This window comes from Cavia porcellus, unplaced genomic scaffold (genome assembly GCF_034190915.1).
Source record: "Cavia porcellus strain 051 isolate PalLab524CR breed Dunkin Hartley unplaced genomic scaffold, mCavPor4.1 scaffold_5, whole genome shotgun sequence".
NCBI classification, from domain to species: Eukaryota; Metazoa; Chordata; class Mammalia; order Rodentia; family Caviidae; genus Cavia; species Cavia porcellus.
Window position 1 is genome coordinate 40,181,201 of NW_026947488.1, and position 13,991 is coordinate 40,195,191.

Genomic DNA, 13,991 nt, shown 5'->3' on the forward strand with positions numbered 1-13,991 from the left:
AGTGCTGTGGCTGGGGTTTTAGCTCAGTGGCATAAGCACCTGCCTGGCAAGTGTGAGGTTGTGAATTCGATCCCCAGTACCACAAAAAAAAAAAAAAAAAAAAAAAACAAAGAGAGAGAGAGAGAGAGAGAGATGACAGTGCTATGGCTCTGAAATTAAAGGAAAGCCAAACAATAAATAGCACATTAATCACTGTATAGTGACTTTGCCTCTGTAATTCTTTAAAATGTATTCTTGTTTTGTAGGGTAGGATGGGGTGTTTAAAACCATGGTGGTCCCACTCAGATCATGAAAGTGAAAAAGCAGTATGATTAGAATTCTAATGTTTTTCTAAAAGGAATAATCATACATGCTGTACTAAAGTCCAAAACCAAACAGCAGCTCCAAGGAAGGTACATAATCCTCTGTTTCTGTTCAAGACAAAGACAACAATGTGACAAGGAATTCTGGCTTAAGTATCGTACAGCAATCATTATAAAAAGTCTATGTTTTCATTTTGTCAACTGGATCTTAGAAGCTACCAATTTGCTACTCCTCTCGTCTCTATGGCTGTGGTCCTCCCACAGAAATAACAAAAGACCAGAAGGAAAAAAATGGTATAAAATGTCAGAATGAGCAATGTTTTCCCATCAAGTCAAGCATTTATAAATGGGAACATACTTGTAGGTTTTCAGGAAAATACTTTCCTTGCTTTTAGGCTGAATCTGCAAAAGAGGCACCTAAATCACAAAACAGCAGCATCCTTATGAAAATAAAAACAATATGAATCTGAAATGGCTATTAAATAGAGATGTATTAAACTTATTCTAATTATTGGAAAAGTCTGCTGGTACATGCTTATAAATTGTTTCTTGCCCTAAAATGTAATTTAGAAGTAAAAACTACTCATTTTTCTTTTTTTTCTGAGACAGGATCTCACCAGGTTGCCCACATTAGCCCCAAATTAGTGATCCTCCTGCTTCAGCCTCTCAACTAGCTGAGATTATGTACAGGTGTGCGTGTCACAACATCTGGCAGAATGCTACCCATTTGTCATGAAAACTTTAGACTACAGTACACTGAATAAAACATTTATTGTGAGTCTTTCCCCTGTGACGTAAGATTTAGTTTTCCTAGCTCTCCAAATGACACGGTTGCAGAACCTCTTTCAGCTGGTCTTGCCTGAAAATAATAAAAGATTAAGATATTAGAAACAGATTAACTCCTTAATTCTGTCATATATTTTTAAACACCCTAAGTTAATAAACAATGAAACAGAAACATGAACCCAGTAAGAAAAGTGATGTCTTAATAATGTTACCTGAGAATCATGGTATTTCCATCCTATCATGTGATAGATCTGGTACGTGGCAGGTACTGAGCCATCTGAGTTTCTGTACATTTCTATAAACACAAATAATGGTTAAAGCCTGAAAAATATTGCTCAATAAAAATCACTTCCTCCAAAGAAAAATGGGTAGTAGGATAATCGTAGGATTCTGAGAATGCCTCAGATGAAAAATTCTTAATATGGAGGGGGCTGGCAATAAGGAAAAAATGAGTGTTTGGAAAGATACAGAGCTACAAGATCTGTTTTTTGAGAAGAAGGGCACAAAGTTTGATAGTATCTTCCCAGGCACAGAAAAGGCATTGGCAATGTTAAAGGAATCAACACAGCAAGGCACAAGCTTTCCAGCAAGGCACAGGCGGAGTGTGGTGAGTCCCTCACCTCTGTAAACAGCCGCAGCCGCCAGCATCGTGTCTCGGTGCAGCAGGGCTTTTCTATTCCAGGAACAGTTACTCTCTCCCATACCTAAAAATATATTATAGAGTTTAAGAAAATACAGTAAACACCCCGAATAGCTCAAAATCACAGACCTAACACATCTCCTCCAGCAGTGTTTTCAATCCTCAGTCTTTGACAGTCATGTACAACAACCTACATCTCATTTCACTTTCAAAGTACAGCTAGGCTTCGCAGTACTTCTGAAGCAAAACTGCTCAAAACCTCTTGAATATTAGACCGGGGAAGAAGTCAAAGTTCAGGGGGCAAGCCCTACAATGCTTTCATTGCTAGCCATAGTCTAAAGTAAGCCAGGCGGGCAAAAGCAAAGAGACTGATGCCCAGGTGAGTCATTAAGTACTGACAAGCAGCTTTTTAAGCATGACACATCTATGTCCCTGTTAGCTCTGTTCTTCAAAACAGGACAGAACCCAATGACACAATGCTGTCCTTTAAAGCCAAAAATATGACTGTGAAACTCGGAAGAAATGGCTGTAAGACTCATTAGACAATCAGAGCTACTTTTTATTATTTGTAATAGCCAGACTTGAAAACAACCTAAAAGCCCATCAACTGAGGAATGGATAAAAGATGTGGTATTTTTACACAATGGAATACTACTCAGCCATAAAAAGGATAAATTTGAGACTTTCATAGGTAAATGGCTGCAACTTGAAACCACGCTAAATTGTAGAGCAGTCACACTGATTCTTTTGTTCCAGACACATCTGGTTGACAATGTCTTGGTAGAAAGTGCAGGCCTTGAAACATTCCCTCAGGATAAAAGCAGGAGATCTTATAGGACAAGAAGCAAACAAGTTTTATCATCTAAGCATGCTCTCAATAAAAGCTGCTTGCTTATGCTGATCAGGCCCAGCAGCCATCTTGCTGACCTTTGGTCTGTGTGTCCCTGTATCTTCCCTTTGCTTACAGAACCCCTACACTAAGTGAAATCAATCAGACATGCATGTGTAAACACCATATTGTCTCACTAGTGTAAGAAGTTGAAAGAAATTCTCTATATATAACATAGTTATACTACTGATTTCTTTGACCTCATTGAAGAGAAAGGTTTGCGCTAACATTGTCCAGATAATTAAACGCAGATGTCTTGTACTGAGTAACTGATGTGAAAATAACAATATGCAAAGTATATACCATTGTTAGCTCTTAATTAGGTTTTGAAATTTTATTTTACTTTTTCTCTTTAAAACAAAAATGAAAAAAATTTTAAAAAGCTACTGTTCTCAGATTTTAACAACTCCATTTTTGAAATTTGTACATTTTTGAAATTTGCACATTTGTACATTTTTGAAAGTGTTTCTAGTACTTTACAATTTACTTTTAGATTTCTTTAAGGTTGATGATTAAAAGCTAACATATTATTCTATTTTATAAAAAAACTAATGTTGTATATTTATAATTTGATTTTTCTCTGTGCACACTTAAAATTACTTAAAAGGCCACATTTTAAACAAGTCTGTAAAAAAAAAAGAATAATTTCAAAAGTAAATCCTTTACATACTTTTTTTTTTTTTTTTTTTTTTTTTTTTTTGGTACTGGGGATCAAACTCATGATCTTGCACTTGTCAGGCAGGCACTTGTGCTGTTGAGCTAAACATCTGGCCCCGCATTACAAACTCTTTTGTTACATTTTAACACATAACTGTCAGCTTTTTACTTTTCTACTTTCACAGATCAAGAAACAAATCTTCCTATATTAGTATTCAAATTTCAAATTTTATTAAAAACAATAGAAAATTAGCTGGAACAACTTAAATCTTTTCTCTCCAATCTCAAAAGTTTGTATTACTCTCTAAAATAATGAATCTGATTCTAAATTCAATGTTGTACATCCTATAAATTTAACCACACCAATTCATGAAGAATCAAATAGTAGACTAGTTTATCATGATACAGAAGCTTTTTCTTATTGTCATAAAACAGTTTATTTTAGAGCAATCATATTAGACCAGCGACAGTGAACCTTTTAGTTTTCAATGATACAGCCTGCTGTGGTATGAGTGCCAGAGGTTAGCCACACTGCTCTAGGCTTTCAAAATAGCCAGACTAGATGAACTCTATAAGCCTCTGGTGTTATTTAAGACCCACTGCTTAATCTAATTTAAAAACACTCTCTTGCATAGTGACTGTCAACTGCAGAGTCACCAAAAGAAAAATGGAACTCATGCTAGAAGAGTCTTCTACTAAAGAACACAGTGCTTTTGTTTCTGCTCAACTTCACATTGTCCTGGACTTACCCATATATTAGATATGGACAACACCAGTGGAAAATAGATTTAATGTTAACAGAAATAAACAGACATTTATTTTCCTGACGTACCAGACATTCTAACCAAATGGTACTAGACACATTAATTATGATTACTTGGTGTATGCTGTCTCTGCAGGTCTGACCCAGGTCAACCTCAGAGAAGTTTAAGAGCTCTGCTGGACAGCACTGGCAGGAACTGCTGCTGCTGAGGCCTGCTCTTTCTTCCCAAAAGCAGCTCATTGCCATCTGAATGCCTCTCATGGCAGCACCATGCAGTGGTGAAAAAACTGAACTTTTGGATCCCACTCTTATCCTACCTAGGACAAAGCAACTCAGCCTCAATTAAGCTCAATTTTATCATCTTTTTGGGGGGGAGGGGTTACTAGGGATTGAACTCACGACCTCACGCTTGCCAGGCAGGCGCTAATGCCCCTGAGCTAAATCCCTGGCTAATTTTATCATCTTGAAGACCACGTAGGAAAGATACGATCATCCTGGGCTATGGGATAAGAGAAGAATTTGGCCAGCAGGTAACTGTTTAAGACTGTCACAGTGTTTTGAGGTTAAATTCAATTTTTTATTAAACAACAAAACCTTACTGTGGTTTGCTAGGGACAATACTGAGTATTGCCTTAAAAAAACTGAACTTACCTTAAAACCACTGTGAAAGCCTTGAAAATTTCTCATGTGTTCATCAGCTGACAAGTAACTTGTTTTGTAAAATTAGGTCAACATTCTGGGCTTTTTTTTTTTTTTCTGTGGATTAATAATAATGGCAGCTTAAATGAGATAAACCATAACCTAAGGAAAAAGTGACACAAAGAAAAAATACCACCTGGAAGAAACATATTTTCCAGTTGGCAAAGCAGCACACCAAGAAGCTTCCCAAGTTCTTCCAGTCCCCCAAGACCATTCTTCCCACCCATCTGCCTTTGGCTTTGTCCACGATACAGTGGTTGAGGTATCAGAATATGAATCAGGCCACCTATACTACTTATAGATTATACCATTTTGGGTAAGTTTTTCTCTGTGTCTGTTTCCTCATACACAACAAGACAGATTAATCATGCCACCTCTGGTCTAAACTTCTTCACGAACTACAAATAATGCTGGAGAGTGAGCTTTTTACTATATTAATGTGACTCTTCTTGCCCCATGAAAAAATTCACCTCTAGTCCACTTATCATCTCTTTCTCCCTGTGCTACACACTGAGATACTGTACAATTTTTGCATCCAGATAGTGAATACATCCAGATATGTAAATGCTGTACTCTAATACTGCTACGATTTTATATAGGGTGTGTCTTCTGTGCAGAATACAAAGCCCAGCTCCCCCAAACCTGTTCCCACTTATTCACTATCCTGGAAAACTCCTTTTAGATTAAGTATTCCCGCTTCTGCAAGTTTTCCTGACACCCTAAGCAGATTTTTGGGATTTCTTTCTTATGTTTCTCTCACTTTCCAGTTGAAAGCTTATCTGTTTGTTTCTATAGGTGTCCTCCTCCTAGAATATCAGCACCTTGAGATTAAGAACTGTGCATTTTCACCACCAGCTCATAATTGGCACATGACAGATGCTCAGTAAATGGTTAAGTAAAAAATATAAAATATATTTTATAAATGAATATAAAATTAATCAGTTACTCTTTCTATCTAGCTTGTTAAATAACACTTTTACAAGTTATCTTTAGGTAATTCCTCTTAGTCCTCCCACAAATGAGAGACACTAAAGACTAAAGTGCATGATTTCTGTAAAAGGCCTTATAGTAAAAATAAGAGAAGAACTGGCAAAGTTTCTTAAAGGTAAACAGTAGGCACAGTTTCTCCAAATACAAGAACTATTTGAAACCCTTAGGGGAAAGAAGGGATGGTTACCTAGTAGGATGGACCCCAAGAAACCTCCTGGGAAGCTAGAGAAATTCTGTAATTTGCTGAGTGCATTTAAAACTAGGGTACATCACTGAACATATTTTTTAATTTCAATTGTCAAAAAAAATCCACATACTATAAAGTATGTAGCATAGGTTTCTAGTTTCAAATTTTAACTCCAGATTTACTGTCATCAAAGACAGAGTTATTTCCTGATACTTCAATTTGCTCACCTGTGAAGTCATTAGAAAAACTCAGAACTTCACTGAGGGAAAGGTACTATATTTTTAAATCAGTGGGCAGTAACCTTTCCAAATGATAGGTCTAATTTCCAGTCTTTTTTGTTCTTGAGATGAATCATGAGCAAGCATTTATAATAGAACAGAACAAAAATAAATGCAGTTTTTGAAGAACAATTTTTTTTTTAATCACTGGAGCTTAAATGAAAAATAACCCACTACCGCCTCTGGAGCCTTTAGACAAAGGGGCTCTGTGATTACATCTGGCTAAGGTTAGTACCTGGGCAGAGTTCAAGAAAGACATTGTGTGATTTTTTTTTTTATTGGTGATTTATCTTGGGCACATAAGCTATCAATCCTTTATTTTATTAGGAAAAGGAACTACAATGAGATATTTTTAGCCCTGCCTATTGTCACCTGAAAAGCTGGCAGAAGCTCCGCAGGCAAAGAGACTGAACACACAATGGGGGAAATGGACTTTGTGATGAATAGTCAGTGGTGAGTTGCACCTGAATCTGTCATGGTTAAGTGTTCTCTTTGCACCTGAAATTGCTCTCATTTATAAAATACAGGAAAAGTAAAGATACAGGAATCAAGAGGAATACTGAAAAAAACAAGTGTAAAAATGCTCTATAAATCTATAAATAAAGCCCAGGCAGTTACCTTTATAAAACTTAAAAAAAAAAAAAAAAAAAAAAAAAGATAGGGTCTCGCTCTGTAAGCCAGGTTGGCCTTGAACTCACAGGCAATCCTGCCTCAGCTCTCCACACGCTAGGGTTAGAGGCCTGTACCACCACACCCAGCTCTAAAATTCTCATTTTAAATCATCATACAATTTTTTCAGGATCCAGAGGGAAATTTCTCTAGGTACGTGTAATTTCAGTTCACAGAGCACATCTTTAACTCCTTAGGCTTGATCATCAACCAAAACTGTCATTAGTGAAACAGAAAAAATAAGTAAATAAAAGGACCTCATACTCTCACACAGAAGGCTGGCCGAAGGTCTCCACTGAGGAAATTACTTCTCCAGCAGCCATTTTGAGTGCAAGAATTTATTCTCACCTCTTCTGGAATGGAGAGAAGGCCCTCTGTCCCCACTGTGCCTCAAAGCTTCTTACAGGCCTCTCTTCCCCTAGCTCTATTAGTACCCTGGCCCTGCTGAGGTCTGTATGACTCATGGTTAGCCCTCAGGCAAGGCACTTCGCTGCTTCATCTACGCCTGCTGTTGCTGGCTCCCCTGCACTTCTGCTCTGCCACCACCCTGAGTAACCTCAATGTTGTTAGTAACTTTCAAGTTCCTCGACCTCTATGCTCTTCTAACTTACTCATCTCTAATGATCTTATCACTCCACTCTGCCTAGGCACCAGGGACAGGTCCCTGACCAGTTATTATATGTACTGCTTTGCATCCCATTTTTCTGGCCACCCCCTCCTGCTCTTTCAGTGATTACAGCCTTGGCCATGACCATTCTCTGATGCTCCCAGATTGCCTGGCACTGCTCCTTTCTCCCAGGTTATCAGCTCACTCCCCTCCCAGCTGATAGTCTTCAGTTATTATTTCAATTATACTAGTAAAAGGGGCTGCGGATTTAGCTCAGCGGCATAAGCACCTGCCTTTCAAGCAGGCGGTCATGAGTTTGATCCCCAGTACCAATAAAAAGTTTAAAAAGTTAAAAAAAAAAAAATTATACTAGTAAAGTCATGTCTTGCTTTTGCCTTTTCTGTCATTTGCAACTACTCCAACCCAAACTAATTCAAATGTTCTCTTGCTTCTTTACAATCCTCAGCTGCCAACTATTGTTAACGTCTCTGACCAACTTCAAATGTACACTTCCAACTCTTAACTTCTCCCAGGTTAACTCACCTTCCCATTCTCTACAATAACTGTTTCAAGATGTTCCCACACAATTCTTAAACCTCTGACCCTTTCATTCTCAACACATACTATTCCTATTTGACAAGGAAAACAGATCCATGAGCTGGGAACTTCCTGCTATCAAACATAAACACCTATGTCCATTATGAGACTATCCTTTTACCCTTCTCTCTATACATGTGCCCCTTCCCTATCTACTGACCTTTGTGTCTCACCCCTCACTTATTCAGGTACTTGACATCATCACTTCTGATCTTTAAAAGCACTGGGATTCTTTCACTTAGCAATTAAATATCCAAGTCTTAGAAAAAAACCCAAATTAGAAAAAAAAAACTCATCTCCTATTCCCATCCTCCTGACACATGTAATCTTTTTACCTGTTCTTTCTTTCTTTTTTTTTTTTTAACCAGAGTGTAACTATGCAGTATAGGCTGGTCTTGAACTCATAATGATCCTCCTGCCTCAGACTCCCAAGTGCTGTGATTACAGGCATGCGCCATCACATCTGGCACTTGTAATCCTTTCATCTCTCACTTATTCTTCACACCTAGACTTCCTGACAGAACAACAAATTCCTGCTATCTCCAGTTCCTTATCTTCCATTTATACCTCTACTTACTCTGAGTACTTCTACCATTCTCACTCAAACACAGATCTCATCAAGGTTATCAAAAACCTAATTCCTCAATCCAGTAGATTTTTGTTTCAGTTTGTATTGTGCCTTGGATGCTGCTGAATGTTATCTTCATCTGGAAACCTTCTTTCCCTTGGTTCAGGCAGTTCTTTTCTGGTGTTTCTACTGAGCACCTTTCTGGGTATTGCCTTCTCAGTCCCTGCAGGATCGTCCTCCTTCTTGCACAGGGTGGACTCATGAAGTGTGTTTCAAATGGAATCTAAAAATTCTTTAAAATGTCTTACCTTGTAAATCTTCCATTAGTTCAAACATTCCAGGATAGTTAACTTGAATTTCATCAGTGTCCTAAATGAAAAGAAAAAGGTATATTTAACTTGATATTTATAAAAAAAAAAAATCCAGATCTGAGAAGGGACTATAGAGATTTCCAAGACCAATCTCTAATTGTAAGCAAGAAACTTTTGTTATATTCTTCACAGATATAGTTGGTTTATGCTTGATTTCTCAAGATCTCAAATTTCTGAATACTCTCCATTGTGAGAGAAGCTTCCTAACTCTATCAGTTGGTCCTAATTCTATCTTTGGAATTATCAAAGAATCAATCTATTCTTTACAAACCTTTTCCTAAGTTTTTGAAAATTCTTTCAAGTCATTATAATTTTGTTTTGATTTTTTTTTCGCCCCTTGGTAGGCATGGAGAGAAAAGCTAGTCTTACAGACAAAATTTTTGATCAACATCAATTACCCTTAAAATGTGGCGCCAAATCAAGCCAAAGGCAATCATCTCCCGGATACTTCCACTTTGAGGCTGACAGCTTGTTTAAGGAACAGACAGAGCTTATTTCCCTAACGAACTACTTATTACACAATGCCTTGTCCCTCTTTCTGCAGTCTTATGCTATAGCTTACTATTGGTAACAGTGGCAGAAACCATTGATGGTGCTCCTCAACAATGTCGTTATTAAAAAAACAATGAAATAAAGAATATCTATCCATTGGAAACCATAGTTGTTAAAAAAAATTATGTAGATATATGTTAAAATATACATGAAAAGGAAAGCAAAAAAGTACATACATTAAAGAAGCAAAAATGTATTACACCACTGCACATATGAGTTTAAATGATATTTGTATCCTATGGAGAAAACTTTTCAAAAGAAGTACAGGGATACAAGCAACAAATCTTTAGGAGGGAAGGACACAGTGTGAGAATTCAAAAGATTTCTTTTCACTTTAGACTTTGTTCTCATTCTCTCTCTCACATACATGCACACACACAGCACATACACATACAACAAAACTCTTTTATTTTTTCCGTTGACATATGCATGAATCAGACTGTGTATGCTTATGGGTAACAGGACCATAAGCATTTTATCTCTATACATCTACATTAACAAAGTATTTAAAAAAGAGATCTAGGTGCTGGGTGGGGCAAAGTGGAGAAGAGAGGAGAGAGAAGGAAAGATCCCAAGATTAAAAAATTTCTTTGCAAGGGCTTGGGATTTAGCTCAGCAGCACAACTGCCTGCCTAGCAAGCGTGAGGTCATAAGTTTGATCTCCAGTACAAAAAAATTTTTTTTCTTGCAAACTGATATTTACCAATTAGGTAATAGCTTTGAAAATGATTCTCCAATGAAATTATCTCCATCTCAATCAAAAGAATATCTAAATAGCTTTGTCAACTATTACATTAAGTTGAACTGTATTCTGCAGCATTCCTTAAAAGAAGTTTTATTCTAAAATTGAATTTCATTTAGCATGCTAGCTAACTGAAAATAATTCACTAAGGGGTTCATATAAATATAAAAACAACTATATATTTTTACTTGATTTCCTTTTAAAAGTACAAGTTAATTGCAATATAAATATAATGTCTAAGATATACAACATAAACCTATATAATTGGTTACATTTTCTGGATGAGAATTTTAGAAAATCAGTTGGGATACAACATTAATAAGGCACCTCAGATAAATTATTTATACTTCAAAGAATAAATTTAATGATTGGAAGAACAAATTCTTATAGCTTTATTAATAATGCAGCATTCCTAATTGTATGAGATATGAAAAAGATTCTTTTAACATTTTGCATTGTATTAATGTTTGGGTCACTCAGCTCATTTTTGGAGAATATAGAAGATACTGAACTATAATATTCCTTAATTAACAGAAATATAGGTTTTTAAATGCTATAATGTCAGGTTAAACATTTTCAATAGAAATCTAAAATGTAATATTATTTATAACCACAGGAAATCATATGTAGTCAATATAAATTTATTTTTCCTTTGGTGAATAAAGATTTTTGTCCCAACTTTTTCCTACTGGACAACTGTAGAGTTTCCCAATATTGGTCCTCACATCTCTCCACGTCATTCTACCCCTCTGCACCCTCCTAGGTTTTTAGACACTTTCCATTCCCAGAGATTCTATTTTCACTTTAATTGTAGGTTTGTCAGAGCAAAATGGAAGTTAATTTTTAAGAGTGGGCAGTAAGGGTAATCTGTTCCATGGAAATGAAATAAACATTAGATCAAAACTTTAAACTAGTAGTTTCTTATGTTTTCAGTCATATCAGCTCTCTCAAGATCTGCTGATCAGATGACCCACATTCCTCCACAAATGAAGAAAACACCAGTTCTGCATACAACATCAGTGTTATGGAACATTCCTGCATCAATATCAGTTTTTCTTTACAAAGTAGAATACTCATGTAATTTTCTGACTTCCAGTCATTCAGTATCTCAGAAAAGTATTTCTACTGTCTCAAACCATTTAAAAGCTTGTAAAAGGTTGCAGGGCATGGTAGTGCACACTTGTAATCTCAGCACTTGGGAGGCTGAGGCAGGAGGATCACTGTGTGTTTGAGGCCAGCCTAGACTACATAGTGAGTTCAAAGCCAGAATGAACTACATAGCAAGGCTCTGTCTCAAAAAATACCCAAATGATAAAATAAGTAAATAAAAAATAAAAGTTTATTAGAAAGTCAACCCTAGACACAAGTTAGAAATCTTGAGGGTTGTCTTCAGCTTCTAGTCTAATCTTTTAGCGAGTTGTTTCTTTCCTTTCCTTGGAACCTCTTTTAACATTAGGGATTCTCCTGGTATACATTCCTTACTATCTACCTATACAAGAAAGGATATGACAATGTATTTTTGAGTTGGTTGATTTTACAAAACATGCACTAAATCACCTGAAATAGCTATTTTAAGTCTAGCATCTCTAACTATGCAATAAAAAGCTTTCTTTATCAAGAAACTCCAATTTCTTCTAATCAGACATTTCTAAGTCTTAAGGTTTAAAAAATCATAAAAGTCCATCTCTGAAGCATCTAACAAGCCCTTTAGAATGACTCTGCTATCAGAGGGAGGTAAAAACAGACAATCATTGTCTCTCTAGATGACTCCCTCTGGGAAGCCTACTCCTTGAAAGTGTTAGGAACAGAAGGTTAGGGAAACAAAGACAGGACCACGATCTTTCTTTAAAATGCAAAGACATTTCTGAACTGTGTAATTAAGGCATTACTTGTCTTGATAGTTACCACAGTCAATGTATTAAAGCCAGCTCTCCCAAGCAGATGTCCTAGGTCATTGACAGCAGTAAAAGGAGAAACATGTGGAGAAAATCCTCCTTCTCTTTCCGTTTCTGCTAACTGTAATGAACAGCGAAGTTCATACAGTGTGTCACCTCCAAACATTGCTCCAACAAATACTCCATCTGGTTTTAAAATATAATGAATCTGTAATAAATACAACAAAACTATTCAAAATTTTATATCCAAAAATGTTAAAATAGTGTCTAAATCAGTATTTTATGACTACCAATCTTATTCTGCCAAATAAATCAGATAACTCAGTAAATACATCACATCTAACATGACCAGAAATCTAAGTCATTGCTGTTATGATACAGTTACAGACAAATATATGCTTCCTAATAATAGTAAAATTTGTAAGAATATGTTCCAGGAATTCAAATTTTATAGTAGTTATAATTTTATATTCAGAAAAATACTGAAAGAAAAAAATTGGGATAGGCTGCAGAAATCACAGCTATGTCTGCACCTACTCAAATGTCATTTCATCAACCGTTAAAAAATGAAGTCTCTGGGGCTGGGGATTTAGGTCAGTGGCATAAGTGCATGCCTTGCAAGCACGCAGTTGTGAGTTTGTTCCATGGTATCAAAAAAAAAAAAAAAAAGGGGGAGTCTGTGTCCCCTCTCTTTGATTCTGGGCTGATCACCTGACTTAACCTGGCCAAAAGAATGAGGAAGAACTGAGACCATGCCAGTTTCAAGTCCAGTTCTCACATGGCCTTGCACACTGTCATCTGCTCTCCTGGGCCTGAGCACACCAGGGGGAGGACAAGAGGTGCATGAAGCAGAGATCAGACAGCTGTCCCCCATGAGGTCAAACTAACCAGCCAGCTCCCTAGTTGGCAGCTGATTACAGACACACTAAATCCAAAAGGATTTCCTAAGTCCAGTGTACAAAATTGTGAGCCAAATAGTGTGTCAAGCTATTATACAGAAAAAAAGTTATCTACAGAAAAATTATCATGATTCACAACATTAACCCATTAACACCTAACAGATTCATTTTCTTTAAAACATTTTTCAGCTTTGAAACAAAAACAACTTTAATTGCTAACCTAAAAGCAAATTACTATTGGCCAGACTGAATTCCAGAATCACAAATGTTTGCTCACTGATTCTCTTCCAGTAATGTCCTTAATTAAGCCACATAAACGAAGAATTGTTTTGAGTCATATATGAAATATACAGTTAATATACATAAGTAATAACACCTGCTTTTTAAAATATTTATCATAACATTAAAATTTTTAAAAATGGAAGACAAAGCAGCCTGTGGGCCACAGGTTAGTGTAAAATCTGTTATTAGCTTAGGCTATTTTCAACAATGAAGACAAGAGTGGAAGCTAACAAGAACTCAAATAACACTAAGCTCTTTTAATCAAAGCTCTTACAATTATATTTAATATATTAAGCAGTTACAAAGCACTACATACCAAAAATAAATAAATAAATACATAAATAAAATCTTTGTTTTCTTCCATTATGGTGCTTTATTGTTACTTCCTTTTGTCACCAAACTTTGCTACAACAATTACCTAATGTATAGTTCTCAGGTCTCTGCAGTCTCTCTCCACCTTACAGGGCTAACAAACTACAATTTCGTAAGTATGATTTTCCAATCTCTATCTTCAGCCTGAGCAGCTTCATAAAACTCTATACTCACCTTCAAGTGCTACCTTTCAGATATTTGTCTCTTGGAAAACTGACCACCCTAACTGTCCTGAATCCACACAAA

The 13,991-nt window shown here is 36.3% G+C and overlaps 1 protein-coding gene across 5 annotated transcripts in view; it reads right to left on the reverse strand.

Moving 5' to 3' along the window:
• Positions 1 to 1,054: 1,054 nt before the first annotated feature.
• Ndufaf5 (NADH:ubiquinone oxidoreductase complex assembly factor 5) overlaps positions 1,055 to 13,991 on the reverse strand; it is a 32,083-nt gene continuing 19,146 nt past the window's right edge. For 3 of the 5 annotated variants that reach the window (XM_003476387.5, XM_063248677.1, XM_023560039.1), the window contains 5 exons: positions 12,203 to 12,400; positions 8,941 to 9,001; positions 1,709 to 1,792; positions 1,301 to 1,383; positions 1,055 to 1,161 (listed from right to left, as the gene is read on the reverse strand). In XM_003476387.5, coding sequence (XP_003476435.2) covers positions 1,072 to 1,161; positions 1,301 to 1,383; positions 1,709 to 1,792; positions 8,941 to 9,001; positions 12,203 to 12,400 — 516 coding nt within the window. In that variant the 3' untranslated portion in view covers positions 1,055 to 1,071. Of the gene's footprint in view, positions 1,162 to 1,300; positions 1,384 to 1,708; positions 1,793 to 4,688; positions 4,794 to 8,940; positions 9,002 to 12,202; positions 12,401 to 13,991 lie in introns of those variants that run through there. The other 2 variants (XM_023560040.2, XM_063248676.1) reach the window with 2 other exon arrangements.